Source organism: Tursiops truncatus, chromosome 13, assembly GCF_011762595.2.
Source record: "Tursiops truncatus isolate mTurTru1 chromosome 13, mTurTru1.mat.Y, whole genome shotgun sequence".
Taxonomy (NCBI): domain Eukaryota; kingdom Metazoa; phylum Chordata; class Mammalia; order Artiodactyla; family Delphinidae; genus Tursiops; species Tursiops truncatus.
This window is the reverse complement of record NC_047046.1, coordinates 71,748,741-71,764,472: the sequence shown is the minus strand read 5'-3', so window position 1 is coordinate 71,764,472 and position 15,732 is coordinate 71,748,741. Positions and strand designations below refer to the sequence as shown.

Sequence of the window (15,732 nt, the reverse complement as noted above, 5' to 3'; positions counted from 1 at the left end):
CCAAGGGCAATTCTGGGGTTCTTAGTTCTGGTACTATATTGGAGAAGGCTAGGAGGCAGACATGAGATCTGTGCAAGTGGTGGAAAACGGGCCCAGTTTCCACTCCTTAAATCAGTGTTTCTTAACCTTTTCTGCAGGCTCCTCACCTTTCATATGAGCAGTATGCTGCCGTAATAACATGCATGATCTCATGAGGGATCATATCAAAAGCGGCGGCCAAGGCAGTGAGAGGAGGTGTGTGTGGCTTCCAAAAAGCCTCCATGCAAGTCCTGTAAGCCATCCTAGGGGACGCCATCCCACCCCTCAGAGAGGTCTTAAGAGCCTTCACCCGCCTGCAGTGAAATGCTGGGGAAATCACCTCTGCTGTAGCATCTCTATTAAATTTTAGATCCAGGAATTATGCTCTGAGGACCTCTTCAAAAGCAATTACTTTCCAGCTAGATTTCATGCTGCCACTTTACTTTTGTCACAGTGGTATATGGTGGCTCAAGGGCCTGTCAGCCACGGAGGTGCCAGTCGAGTGCAGCCACAGCAGCAGCTGCCACAGAAACAGCCCAACGTGCCAGAAGCCCCAGACCTCAAGTTCAGCCGGGGAACAGGTACGAGTCTAATTTTAGGTACTAATAAGGATTTCTCTTTCTTGACGCAAACACCGGTAGATACCAGCTACCTAGGAGCAGAGGTGTTGGGAAAACCCAGCATGTAAGGAGTGGTATGTTATTTTCCTGGCTTGCTTTCAATAGCTGTGAAACTTATAGATTACACCCCCAATTAAGGCTTTAAAAGTGTTTTTGAATTTTGATAGATTTTTTACATTTTCTGTTAAAATTTTTTTCCCCAGCTTTATTGAGGTCTGGTTGACAAATAAAAATCCCACAGGGCTTTTGTTAAAGGACACAGAGTTGAGTACAAACAATCTGCAAATCGTGTGGGGATTTAGTTTTGGAATATGTCCCATAACAGAAATTATGTGTATGCTGGAAATATGTTTATGAACCTAACATGATTATACTTATGAAATACATCTCCTGTGCAGGAAAAGGAATAACGAATCCACCAAGAATTTCTGTAGTAAACTGTTAAGGCAGTGAATATTATTGTAAATGCCATAATGTGATTTACAGTTTATTAAAGAAACAAAGTACGTTCCCTACCTCACCTCTGCTGTTTGCGGGTGGACGTCAGCAGGCATGGCGTTGCTACTGGGCGTCCTCTTCAGTATCAAGAGGCCACAGCTGTTTTCAAGTCTTCCTCTGGTACAGAGGCAACAGAAGACTGCAAAGGTCACTTTTTAGATGAGTGCACAGATAGGAGTAATGCACTTTAACACTGGGCAGAGAGAAAGTAGCTGTGAACTATTAACGCCTTGACCTTTCTGGTAGACCAGATGTTCCACGAGAGCTTTACAGCTTTGAAAATAGTCATATTTTGTGTTTGTTACTTATAATTGTGTGATCCTGGGTATGATGATGGAGCACTTAGTGAACTGAGGTTTGTTGGGGTTAGGGCAGTAGGGTGGGGTCCCAAATCATCTCCTTTCAACTCTCCGGCCTCCTGAAAAACAACATGTGGGAAGGGAGACAGGAAGCACAGACACTGTCTCCATCCTGGGGGCATGCCCAGCAGGATGCCACTCCTCCTTGCCCCCCACGGCCCCTCTTTTCTCACCTCAGCCATAGTACAAAGTGCTTTAAGTATTTAGGGTTTGGGGTAAGTATTTGGTGTAAACTGAAGAACTGATTGGACGTGGAACCCTGGGAGAAAAATTATTTAATTACTATGTTATCCTGGTGGCAAAAGTCAACAACATAAATTGCCTTAAGGGCTTCCCTGGTGGCGCAGTGGTTGAGAGTCCGCCTGCCGATGCAGGGGACACGGGTTCATGCCCTGGTCCGGGAAGATCCCGCATGCCGTGGAGTGGCTGGGCCCGTGAGCCATGGCCGCTGAGCCTGCGCGTCCAGAGCCTGTGCTCTGCAACGGGAGAGGCCACAACAGTGAGAAGCCTGCGTACCGCAAAAATAAATAAATAAATAAATCGCCTTAAGATTAAATTATTAAAATTGAATAAAAATCTAAAAAGACTCCCAAATTCTAGTAAGTAACTTTATATCATATTTATACAAAAGAAATCGGTTCATTTTAGAAAATACAGACAGGAAAAAAAAAATCACTGATAATCTCACCACCCAGTATTTTGTCTCTATACCTGTATCTATTAATATTTACTCAGTATATATTTATCATAATGTGATAATACTACATATATTATTTTTATAACTTCCTCTTTTTATTTAATGTCTACCACATAACTGTAAAAAGTCTACATAATTTTTATAGCCTAAGAGTATTTTATTAAATCTTAATTTATTTATCCAATCTCATGTTATGGGGCACATAGGTTATTTCTGGGTTTTAAATATTAGAGATGATGGGGCTTCCCTGGTGGCGCAGTGGTTGGAATTCTGCCTGCCGGTGCAGGGGACATGGGTTCGTGCCCTGGTCCGGGAAGATCCCACATGCTGCGGAGCGGCTGAGCCCGTGAGCCATGGCCACTGAGCCTGCTAGTCCGGAGCCTGTGCTCTGCCACGGGAGAGGCCACAGCAGTGAGAGGCCTGCATACCGCAAAAACAAAAACAAACAAACAAACAAAAATTAGAGGTGCTGAAGTGGTGAGTGTCTTTGTGAGTCATTCTGATGCCAGATATGATGAAGGCCTCGTGCTGCTTAGTGCTCAGACTACTCTAGACAATGCTACACTACAAATTTGTCCTCAAAGGGCTGAGTGGTACATGTTTTCAGGCTTCGTGGGCCATTTGGTCTTCTTTGCTGCTATTCACCTCCCCCATCATAATGTGAGAGCAGCCACAGGTGATACGTAAACAAATGACTGGAACTCTGTTCCAATAAAATGTTTTTTAAAAAAATTAATTTATTTTATTTATTTATTTTTGGCTGTGTTTGTGTTGGGTCTTTGTTGCTGCGTGTGGGCTTTCTCTCGTTGCAGCGAGCGGAGGCTACTCTTCGTTGCGATGTGTGTGCTTCTCATTGCAGTGGCTTCTCTTGCTGCAGAGCACGGGCTCTAGGTGCACGGGCTTCAGCAGTTGTGGCTCATGGGCTCTAGAGCGCAGGCTCAGTAGTTGTGGAGCACGGGCTTAGTTGCCCCGTGGCATGTGGGATCTTCCCGGACCAGGGCTCGAGCCCGTGTCCCCTGCATTGGCAGGCAGATTCTTAACCACTGAGCCACCAGGGAAGCCCTGTTCCAATAAAACTTTATTTACAAAAGTAGGCAGGGGGTGTGTGGGTAAATTTGACCCATGGACTGGAGTTTGCCAAACCCTGTTCCAGAGGCAGCATAGATCCTCTGGCCAATTACATCTTGGAGATTTAATGAAGAGCTGGGATTTGTTTTTTATCTTGATGATGACTATATATAGTAGAATAGAATTAATCTGTTCCTTTGTTAATTGATGAGCTTAAGTTTTGGTTTGTCCAATTAATAGTTCAAAGGAAAAACCTCATATTTTGAGAGTGCAAGAATATAAATGGCAAAATGTGGCAACCTTTTCAAATGAGAAGCTTTCAATGTGTTTGCCGTACACGCTTTTATATTCAGACAAGGGGAACTTGACCATTCAGACTTTGGTGTCAGATGTTCTGTGTCTGGAGGGGAGAAGAGACAGCAACCCTTGACTAAAGCTTTGCAGTTCACATTCGGGAATAGAGAGATGTTGGACTAGGGCTTCCTAATGCGCCATTCGTCATGCACAACACAGTTTTGAATTAAGTGCAAGCGTATTTAGGTATTTTCATGTATAAGATCAACATGGTTTGCAAAACATGGGTTTGCAGGGTAGAGTAACATCCCATTTAAAGCCACTCTTGTTCTGAGCTCAGGTGTTATAGATGAAAAACAGTTCTAAATCCTGTTTGCACATTGATGCCCTCTGTGGCTTAGGTAAGTCTCTTAGCGTGGGGTTTCTTAACCAGTAATCTGTTAACTGGCAGCAATCCATGGCAAAATGCACTTAATTTATTGTGAGTCACAGCTTTTGAGGGTGAGAGACAGAATCCCAGAACACCAGTGGCCTAAGTAGAAAGATTAAGGGAATATTACAATTTCACAATATAATGAATCTGGGATTTTCAGGTATCAAGAAAACAAAACACCAGTTTGTTAATTCATTGATAGGACTTCTGGCCCGAGGGGGTAGAAAAGTTATGGAACAACAACAACTTCAATGTGGTTGCTTGGTTTAGTAAAAAGAGATTAAACCCCTTTCCTCTAACACAGTGATTCTGAGCAGAGGGTGGGATGGGGGATCATTTTTGTCCCTGACACATGTTTGGCAATGTCTGGAGACATTTTTGGTTGTCACAGCTGGGGTAGGGTGTGTGCTGTTGCCATCTAGTAAGTAGAGGCAAGGTTGCCACTAGACCTCCTACAAAGCACAAGACAGTCCCACAACAAAGGATTGTCCAGCCCCCAATGTCAGCAGTGCTGAGGTCAAGAAACCCTGGCCTAAGACAGTGATGCGAAAAAAGTGAATTTGCTTAATCTATATAATGGGGTCTAAATTAGAAAATCCCTGAGTTCATTGTAATGCAGCACTTCCCTTTCCCCAGAAATTGGTTCTTATTTTGAAAACTTAGGCTGAGAATTCAGATTTCTACTTCATCCACCTATACTATGTTTGATCAAGAAAATGGTTTCTACTTGTATAAATTTGATACACTCTGTTGCCTAAAATTATTGCCAAACATTATTTTTTTAAAAATTACAATTAAAATGTCATCATGATATCATTAGCTTTAGAACACTTTAAGAGCAATCTTCCAAACGAGACCCATCTCAGCAGGATTGCGGTAGTCACTGCATTAGCTAGAGGTGGTCTTGGCGTAGGAGATTTAGAAAGTAGCCCCCTCGGCATTTGTAATAATGGTGTTTTAAATCGACATCAGCCTGCTTGTTCCTCGGCTGCTTTATCAAGAGTGAGTGGAGAGGATACCCATATGCTGGAATATTATTCAGCCACGAAAGGGAAGGAAGTACTGATTCATGCTACAATACGGATGAACCTTGCAAATTTTATGCTAAGTGAAAGAAACCAGACACAGAAGGCCACATATTATGATTCTATTTCTGTTAATAGGCAAATCCATAGGCCCAGAAAGTAGATTAGTGGTTGCCAGGGGTGAAGGGGAGGGAGAATGGGGAATGGCTGTAACGGATAAGTGGGGTTTTGGGGGCTGAGGAAAACGTTTAGGAATTAGATAGCTGTAATGGTTGCCTAACCTTGAGCATATATTAAAAAACACCAAATTGTACAGTTTAAAATGGCAGGTGTTACGGTATGTGAATTATATCTAAATGTTTACAGTGCACAAGAAGGAAAAAAAGGATGAGTAGAGAAGCACTCCTTGTCCTTTCTTTTCCCCACCGGCAGCCTCTTTCACTCCTGTCACAGGAGGAAAGACAGGCCCGCAGTTCTCCACGCTCCCATCTCAGGCTTTGACCTTGTGGCTCCGACCAGAGTCATGGTCTTCTGGTGGCTCCCCGAAGCTCAGGGGAGACACTTGGTCCTGCTCTGGCTCCATCTTGCCCCCTGGCTGGTTTAGGAATAGAGAACTCATCCTGGCCTGGCTCACTTCGGCGGTGCAGGCCTCAGAGCAGCTCTGGATTTTATAAGTTTACATTTTTGCATAGTCCTTTTTAAAAAAAATTTCCCAGAAGCTGCATGACTTTCTTTTTGTTTCCTTTTGCTCATGCAGTGGTTGATTCTTTAGCCTGGGACTAATCTGAACAATTCAGAACAGTGTTTTACAGGAATTACCTAAGTAGTGGGTTTTAGATGAAGGATGGCTAGGTGAGTGTAAAGTGAGAAACGTAGTTTATATCACAGCAGGGGACACTGAGCAGGAGTAAAGGCGGGCTCTGGAGAAGGAAGCAGAGTAGCAAGAAATAATTTAAGCCATTAATAATTTAATAATTAACTAAAGAGAAGGGAGTAAATAAGGGCTGATAGTTTCCTGGGGAGGTTTAAAATTATAGGGAAACCCACGGCTCCTCTGTGTAGAATAGAACCTACTGTTTGTGGCAGCTTATGCTGAATAAGTACATTATGCACTTAATTCTCAAAATAACTTTTTGAGGTAATTGGTGGACTCTCTATTTTACAGATGAGGAAACTTAAGCTTGGAGAGATCAGGTAACCTGTGTAGGCACGAGGCAGTCATATGAACAAGTGTTTCAGCCTCAGGACAATTTTAGGTTTACACCTTGACCCTCAGCCCCCAAAGAATGGGATCTTTGTTCAGGGCTGACAGTTTAATAGAGGAATATTTGGAGCCCAGGGAAAGTCCAGGGACAGGGATGGAGCTAGACGGTGAAGGTCAGAGTCTGAGCTGGGACCTTGGACTGTGCAGAGCTGGAGGCCTCATGTGTTCACTGTGATGGCAGTGAAGAGATCTGTAGCTTTGCATCTTTGCATTGAACAGATTAGATGAGAGTTTGCTAGCAGAAACAAAATTCTACCCTAGAAGTGTTACAAATCAATTGTTGCCTTTTGATTTACGTAGGAAGCCGAAAACTGGAATACTAATGCTGAACATGGGAGGCCCTGAAACCGTCGGAGAAGTTCACGACTTCCTTCTGAGGCTCTTCTCGGATCGAGACCTCATGACACTTCCTGTTCAAAAGTAAGATACATGTAAATGCCTATACTTATCCATAACCTGTGCAGTGCATTTTGCCTTCCATGTATCTCAGTTCTGTAGTTAAAAAATAAATAAACGGTTTTAGTGCACATCTGGTAGTGCTAGAGCAGCATTCTTATTTTCTATTAGTTATGAGAAGGCTATGATGTAAGAAGAATTGTAGGGGATAGAGAAAGCAAGTTAGCGAGGATTCCCCTTGGGCCGTTTCCTTCCCAGAGCTCTGGAAATTGCAGCGGTCTGGACACAGCTGAAGGAGCTATAAAGATGTATTTGTACTTAACTAACACTCAGGGAAGCCATGAGTATTATTCATTGGTGCTGTGGAATTGAGTTCTTGCCATCCTTCTTCCCTTCCTTTCATTGTTTCCTCCCTCTTTTCTTTCTTTATTTTTTTTTTGAGGTATGATTGATACTTGCTGTATATTTTGATGTGTATGACTGAGTTTCACAATATCTTTTTTTAAAAATTGGAGTATAATTGCTTTACAATGTTGTGTTAGTTTCTGCTGCACAGTGAAGTGAGTCAGCTATATGCATACACATATCCCCTCCCTCTTGGACCTCCCTCCCTCCCACCCCTCTCCCCTATCCCACCCATCTAGGTCATCACAGAGCACCCAGCATAGGGTTTTGTTTTTTTTTTTTTGCGGTCCGCGGGCCTCCCACTGCTGTGGCCTCTCCCGTTGCGGAGCACAGGCTCCGGACGCGCAGGCTCAGCGGCCATGGCTCACGGGCCCAGCCGCTCCACGGCATGTGGGATCTTCCTGGACCGGGGCACAAATCCGCGTCCCCTGCATCGGCAGGTGGACTCTCAACCACTGCGCCACCAGAGAAGCCCAAGCATAGGGTTTTTTAATAAAAAAATTTATATATGCATACGATAAAAAATTGCAAATAGTTAATAAGTGTTTATAGTAAAAAGCAGGTGTTTCTTTCCCCTTGGACTCCAGCCTCCCACTTACCCACCCCGGAGGTAAGCACTGTTAGGTCCAGAAATAGTCCAGGCACATCCAGGTGTATATATACATACACACACACACACACACACCACACACACACACACACACACACACCCCTTTTTTACACAAACGTGAATGTACATCATTTGGCACTTTGCTATTTTTTTTTTGAAACTTAATTTTTCTTGGAGATTATTCCATAACAGATTATATAGATCTGGCTCATTCTGTTTTCATGACTGTATGGAATTGCACTGTATGGTCATACCTTAATTTATCTAACCAGTGCCTCACTGACGGACACGTAGATTGTTTTCAGTGTTACAATGAACATTCTTGTGCATACATCTTTGCTCATGTGTGCAAGTATATCATAGGATTGACATGCATTTTCTTAAATAAGAGGGCTGCACGCTGCCTAATGTCTTGTGCGTCCTAGTTCCTATTAGGTACAGGATCCAGGGGTGGTAAGCTAGTAGCTAGCACACAGCCAGGTGCTCTGCACAGGTGTCTGAGCTCCTGAATCTTCAGGGCCTGCTGCTAGAACAGCTTGTAGGGCAGGGTGGCTACTCCTCAGAGACTGTCTGGTTCTCTCTCTCTGATCTGGGCTGAAAGAGCAGGCTGTTGTCAGTGACCTCGAGCTTCTGTTTTTAAAGGCGTGATCTTAATAGGCTCTCCTTAAAATTTTGCTTACCTTTCTTTTTTTTTAATTGAGTAGAAAATGTTTCTGAGGTTACTTAGCTGGAATAAAATGATTTCAATGTTCAATGATTTAGTAAGCTGGGACCATTCATTGCCAAACGCCGAACCCCCAAAATTCAGGAGCAGTACCGCAGGATTGGAGGCGGATCCCCCATCAAGATGTGGACTACTAAGCAAGGGGAAGGCATGGTGAAGCTGCTGGATGAGTTGTCCCCGCACACAGGTATGGTGTTTCTCAACTCACATCTCACTAGGTTTGTTCTTTCAAAGTATAGTTATGAAACTCACAACACTGTTGGAAGCCAAATGCAATTCTGGGTACCAGCAGCTCTCAATTTGCAGGGGGTCCTACCTGATGCCCGGCCACTGAACTCAGTTCTTGTGGCATTTTCCTTTGTTCCCAGATGTATGCCTTTTCTATTACTTCCTTATGTTACAAATAAAAGAGCTAAAGTTTCAGAACATTAGTCTCAAAAGGAAGTTGGAGGTGTGTGTTAAGTTGAGCTGGATTATAAGGAAGAGGCTACCTACCATGAAAAAACAGATGCATACATCATCGTCCTGGAAAGAAATCCTTGGGAAATAGGTTGAGGCTGCTGCTATTGTTGTTTCTGTGTGGATGACTAATTAGATCAGCATTTAGAGCAGAATTAGCTAGCTGCTACTGCAGCCATGAGGCTCTAAGCAACTTTCAGCAACCACTTTCAGCTCTTGGCAACACCATGATCGTGAGTCATGTAAGTGCCTCGTTGGGCATGGCACTAAAAAGAGGATTGCACACATCTGGTGACTGTTCTCTGAGAGCCTCTAACGCAAATTATAATGTGCAGAATGGAACATTAACTACACGAAGGAACTCTAAGTGCCGTATTTAATTGCATTCAAGACACCATTGATTGCTGGACGCACCATTGTTTTTATATAATATGAAGACACAAGACCTCTGTCAGTTAATTTTAAGATGGTGTCTGTTGTAGACCAATATAAGGTGTTAAAACAAATACTGTGCATCTTAGGACACATGAAATGTGTTCATTGCAGACAGTTTAGGGCTCGGGATCAGGACAGTGTGACACAGTGTGGACCCTCACGGAGAGCAGCCCCGCTAGGCAGGACCAAAAGCGTTTCATCGAGCAGCAGCTCGAGTTGCTCTCAGAATCCACTGTTTGTGTCACACATGGGACAAAGGGCTCCAGCCCTCAGCAGAGCATCTCACTTGGAAAATTGTTCACTTGTGCTTTTGAATATTAGGTTTTCTCCCTGCCTTCACTTGTGGCTTCAGGGCATTTCTTATACAGCTCAGCCACATGTGACACAGTGTATCTTTTAAAATGTGGGGTGAGGGAAACTTGGCTGACCTCACCTCACACCTACCCGATGGAGAACAAACTCTCTAGTCATGACCTGCTTATCACGATAAAATGTTTAGCGTGAACCAGATCTGCAATTGCTATGCTGTCTTCGGTGGACGAAGGCAGCGGAAAGATGCCATTTTTCCTGGTGACGTCTTAGTCTAGCACCCATCACCATAACAACCCTAGTAGAGCTGTCAGCCTTGAAAAAGGAGTATACATGCGTCCTTCCCACTTCCTTCTTTCTCTGTGGTGAGACTGCTGGCTTGTCCAGACCAGACAGGCCAGCAGTGGCCTCTGCCTCCCTGGTTGGTCTGGAAAGAGTCCCATGGAATGACCTGGATGTATAGCAGTGTCCCACTCGCTATCAGATACCTGGTGTTGATGACCCTAGGGCACATCACCAGCCTCTGTGGCCCACGCTGGGACCCCCGAGGCAGGCAAGTTCAATTCTGCCTTTCTGCTGCGTGGTAGATGACCACCTCATCATTTAAGCAAGCCTGCTTTGGGGGTGTTTAATGCGGCCCAAGACCACCCACGCGTTCATTCATCAGTGGCCTACTGAGTGCCCTGCGCTGGTCAGGACTGCTACTCATGGTTGAAAAACATGGTTTCTACTTACAAGAAGCTTCTAGTCTAGTGGGGCCTTGCTGCTGCAGGCCAGGCTGCTCCAGGGGCAGAGAGAAAAATCCTTTGAAGACTTGCTGGAGGGATACCCTACAAAACGAGTATAGCAGCTGATGATCACACAGAGTGTGGATATAGGAAACAGGAAACAGTCTCAGAGTTTAGCAGGTTCTTTGGGGGAACTTTGCATCGAAGAGCAAGAAGATTACCAGATGTGGCCCTGTGGCCCCCTCGGGGCTCGCCCAGGTTACCCAGAAAGAAGCTTCTTGTCCTGCTGTTCATGCTTTGCTGAGTGGACCTGAAGCTTCGCAGTGAAGCCCCAGCTGCCACTGGGTGGGGCTAGCACTGGGTTCCCTCCCTCCCTTACCCCTTCCTGCTGCTTCTCCTTCCTGCTTTCAGGTTTCCTTTCTTTCTTTCTTTCTTTCTTTTTTTTAACATCTTTATTGGAGTATAATCGCTTTACAATTGTGTGTTAGTTTCTACTGTATAAAAAAGTGAATCAGCTATACAGAACACTCTATGACATAAATCACAGCAAGATCCTTTCTGACCCACCTCCTAGAGAAATAAAAGCAAAGATAAACAAATGGGACCTAATGAAACTTAAAAGCTTTTGCACAGCAAAGGAAAACATAAACAAGACGAAAAGACAACCCTCAGAATGGGAGCAAATATTTGCAAATGAAGAAACTGATGAAGAATTAATCTCCAAAATTTACAAACAGCTCAATATGAAAAAGCAAACAACCCAATCCAAAAATCGACAGAAGACCTAAATAGATATTTCTCCAAAGAAGATATACAGATTGCCAACAAACACATGAAAGGATGCTCAACATCACTAATCATTAGAGAAATGCAAATCAAAACTACACCGAGGGGGCTTCCCTGGTGGCGCAGTGGTTGAGAATCTGCCTGGTAATGCAGGGGACACGGGTTCGAGCCCTGGTCTGGGAGAATCCCACATGCCACGGAGCAACTAGGCCCGTGAGCCACAACTACTGAGCCTGCGCGTCTGGAGCCTGTGCTCCGCAACAAGAGAGGCCGCGATAGCGAGAGACCCGTGCACTGTGATGAAGAGTGGCCCCCGCTTGCCACAACTAGAAAAAGCCCTCACACAGAAACAAAGGCCCAACAAAGCAAAAATAAATTAATTAATTAATTTAAAAAAAAAAAAAGGAGGTGAAGGACATGTCACCTTCTCCATTTAAAAAAAAAAACTACACCGAGGTATCCCCTCACACCAGTCAGAATGGCCATCATCGGGTTTCCTTTCTATTCATCTCTTTCTCATTCCTCCTCCATTCTTATACTTTTTTTCCTACAAAATTATAAAATTTACTTTTGAACTGTGTCTATTTGTTTACATGTATTTGGAAAAGTTCTCTTTAGTCAAAAAAAAAAAAAAAGTGATGATTACAACCAGATAAAAATGTTTCAGACTCTCATTTTTGGGGCAAGTAGTTGTTGCTTGGTAGCCGGTATAGATAGTTTGAGACTTGCACAGGCTCTGCATAGAATTACTATTGACTAATTACAGTGCGTTACATGAGGGAATGTGACTTGGAATTGGTTTCGTGTAGTAATACTGCATTGCAGTCATTTAGTGGACACAGAAGGAAATAGATGAGAAGTGCAATCATTTCACTTCATGAAAAGTCTAAATCTAAAATACATTTTAAAAATTATAGTTTAGTTATACATGGCTGCTTTTAATGAAGCTCTAAGTAAGTGCTACTCAGTAAAATAATTTCGTTCTTTATTGGATGCACAATGGGTTCATTTCAGATGGAGCTGGCTTCCCCATCCCTGGTTGTATGACGTCAGGCAGATAACTTACCCGACTAAACCTCATCTTGAAAATGGGGATGATAACAGAACCCAACTCGTAGGACCACTGTGAAAATGAAATAAGATAATCCTGAAAGGCATTAGCATGGTGCAGCGTACATGATAAAAATTCAGGAAATGTGAGCTTTTATTATTCACCATTGGCACAGGGTTCATGATCTGATACAAGTAACAAAGCATTATAATAACTTCACACCATTCTCTCAAAGAATCATGTACAAATCAGACATTTGAACTATTGCACGTGCTAAATGAATGGACTGGAGATTAATGAAGTTTTACTGTTTAAAAAATGGCTTTTCTATTTGTTCCTTGTTTGACTTCTTTGTAGTTCTCACCCAGGTGTGTTCACTGAGCAGCTGCTCTGAGGGTGGACGAGGCTGGGCCAGCGAGTCCTGTGTCTGGCGCTTACTCTGGCCAGATGTGCTGCCCACCAGATGTGGTGCTAGATGACATCCAGGAGACTCCTTCCTCTCCCCGCGCTCCTGTGGGGGCAGCCAGGAGCCTCCGTGCGTGCTTGTTAGCTCCTCAGGATAGACCCAGTCGGAGACAGTGCGTTGTCACTTTTTCTAAAATATGTCTTTGCAGGCCGTCTTGAATTGGACCGTTTAGAAAGCATTATCTGTTCTTTCCAGAGTATTTTACTCTGTCTCACTTCCAGATATGGTCACCGCCCTGCTTTTATCTGTGAGGGAGGCCTCTCCACCTCTCTTAATCTGTAACATTTGAGGAACTCCCAGACCCCAGGCATTTAGGCTACAACTTTCAACTACCGGGCAGCTGGAAAGAAAACAGGAGAAGCTGGTTGACCCCCGGCATTCAGGGGATCTTACTGTGTCAATCTGATCATTGGATTGTCTCAAGATAGATTGGAAAGCAAATTCCACTCCAGCCTCAGCTCAGAGCGCCAAGAGCTCCTGAAAAGTGGACTTGATGATGCTGTGATAGTTGGTAGTTTTAGCACGAACCACGTAATCTTTGAACAATCTGTCATTTGGAGTTTGCTTCCAGGGCCGTGCCCTCTGGGGTGTTTTAACTGCAGGTCACCATATTTTATGCAAGAGACCAAAAAATTGGTAGCCTAGAAGGGACAGGCAGCTGAGAACGATTTCATTTGTATCCCTTCCTTCCTCTTTTTGTAGTTCCCAACCGGAGAATATTGAATCAGACTGTCCTTCCCCTGCACAGACATGCTTCTGTTCCCCTATCGATATTCTGCTTCTGTTCTTGGCAACATGCTCCATTGATTCAGTCCCCTGGGTCAAGTTTCTGAGGAATGTTTTCTATATCTATATGTAGCACACACATATATACATATGTATAAAATATACACACATATGTATATACACACTCATAGAGAGAGACGCACACACACACACACGCAATCAATGTATCATCTTTTTCTTCACTTCAACCTAAATGTTTCTTGTGGCAATTTAGTGTCATGTTCTTAGTTGAAGCCCTGGCTTATGCCTGGAGAGTAACGTCATCTCAGGCTTACTATTACTTAATGTTTATGTAGTGTATTTTCAACTCCATCCCTGAGTATAAGTTGAGTGTAATCCTATGAAAAGACAAGGAAATAAAACTGGGTAACTTTAGGAAACTTTCAGTTTTATGATTTTATAAATGCCTAAGAAATTGGTTGAAGATGCTTTAAAAATACAGGAGGAGATAGGAGAGGGAATTGGTAAAGTGATAGGAGAAGGACCGCAAAGATGTGCCCTGACTTGGGCCGTTTAGGTGCCAGAATGATGATTTTTAAATCCCACTTAGCGCCTCCAACTTAAGCATTGTTGTTGGTTTGTTCGTTGATTTGTTTTTCATATAAGTGAGGAGAATCATTTGAATCATTTGTTATTAGTGCACTTTTATCAAGCATCCCAGAGCTTTTATATAAACTAGGTGGCCTGGGGTCTGAGGGAACAGAAGGAGGGGACCCGGGTGTTGGAAGAGGCTGGGGGTGAGCCATGGAAGGAGCACAGGCTTTGGGGTGGGGAGACCCACGTTGCAATCTCATCTCAACCATCGGCTAGTTGTGACTTTGGGCAGGTTCATTAACCTTTGAGAGTCTGTTTCCTTATCTGAAAAATGGGGTTTAGATGAGAAAAAAAAAAAAAAAGCACAATGTCTCCCATGGTATCTGGTACATGAGAGGAGGTTATACTTTAAGGATAAATGCTCTCTGCTCTTGAGTCTCTCTTATCTCAGCCAAGAGCAGAGAATAAGGCCCAGAAGCTTGAGTTTTAAAAACCATATGCTAAATGGTTGAACACAGAAAACAGTGGTTAAAAATCCATATACCAGCAGAAGACTGGCTACAATCCAAGGACTATTCTAAACCTGCTCACTTTATCAGCACCATAGGAAATTAGGGTAACTGTCTTTGTTCTGGACACTGCATTCTGTTTGGAATCTATATCAAGATGAATGCTTTCTCCTTTCCACACATGCTTCCTAATAGCCCCTCACAAATACTATATTGGATTCCGGTACGTCCACCCGTTAACAGAAGAAGCAGTTGAGGAGATGGAGAGAGATGGGCTGGAAAGGGCGATTGCTTTCACACAGTATCCACAGTACAGCTGCTCTACCACAGGTAAGGCTTCTCTCTGACAGTGGGAGGGTAGATCTGGCCCTGGCAAAAGTAACCAGGGAAGCTGAGCGCGGAAGGAAACGATAAATCATTTTCGATTTGAATGGCAAATCCAGTCTGTCTGCTTTAAACATGAGAGTTCAGGTCAGTCCGTTGGAAATCTCATGGTTCATCTGCCCCTTGAGTTATTAGCCAGTTGACTGAGAATTACAAATGGTGGGTGAAAGGCAGTGGCTTCCAGTGCTCAAATGCAACTGTATAATGGATCAGTAATGAACCTTAAGCCACTTTCTATGTTGTGTGTAATAACCCTTATTTTTATGGCTACCCTAATATTCTTATTAATGTAGCAAAGTTGATAGCTGTTTCCATTTTGCCAGCAGAGATGTCCATATAACATTGGAAATATAGGTGTTTATTTTGGTTATGCTTTGGTTATGGGTTGGTTCCTGGTTAAACCAAAACCCAGTTTAGGGTTTCCTTTGCAGACTTCTCTCAGTGTTCTAGATTTTGGGAAATGTTACTAGGTGTTGTTTCCTATATATTTAATTGGAGCTGGAGAATAATCTGTTTTGCCAATCTCTGTATCATGAGGTATAGGTAAATCTTCTGCTGTCACCCACAAATACATTTGTTTACATCCTTTCTCAAGGCTTGCGGTCAGCACATTTTTACTCCCAAATTGCTTTTGGACATTAGTGCATATGATTTCTATAACTATAAGGAGAAAACAAAAGGCTACTGCAAGAAATCTTGGAAGCCTGGTGTGTGCCTTAAATATTTATTCAGAGCACCTGTGAAAACGTCTGAGTCCTCAGACACCCTCAAGAGTTTGAACTGTGATTTCTTTTGGACATGTACCTCAATAACTTTAAAATGTCTGGTAACGTTATTGGAGAATAAATCAGATTTTATAAATTTCTAAACTCTA

General features: G+C 43.3%; 1 protein-coding gene across 3 annotated transcripts in view; it reads left to right on the top strand.

Moving 5' to 3' along the window:
- The window catches only part of FECH (ferrochelatase), a 35,626-nt gene that overhangs the window by 4,486 nt on the left and 15,408 nt on the right, over positions 1-15,732 (top strand). For 2 of the 3 annotated variants that reach the window (XM_019937108.3, XM_019937109.3), the window contains exons 2-5: positions 473-599; positions 6,577-6,696; positions 8,450-8,598; positions 14,670-14,804. In XM_019937108.3, coding sequence (XP_019792667.2) covers positions 473-599; positions 6,577-6,696; positions 8,450-8,598; positions 14,670-14,804 — 531 coding nt within the window. The remainder of the gene's footprint in view (positions 1-472; positions 600-6,576; positions 6,697-8,449; positions 8,599-14,669; positions 14,805-15,732) is intronic. The other variant, XM_019937110.3, reaches the window with a different exon arrangement.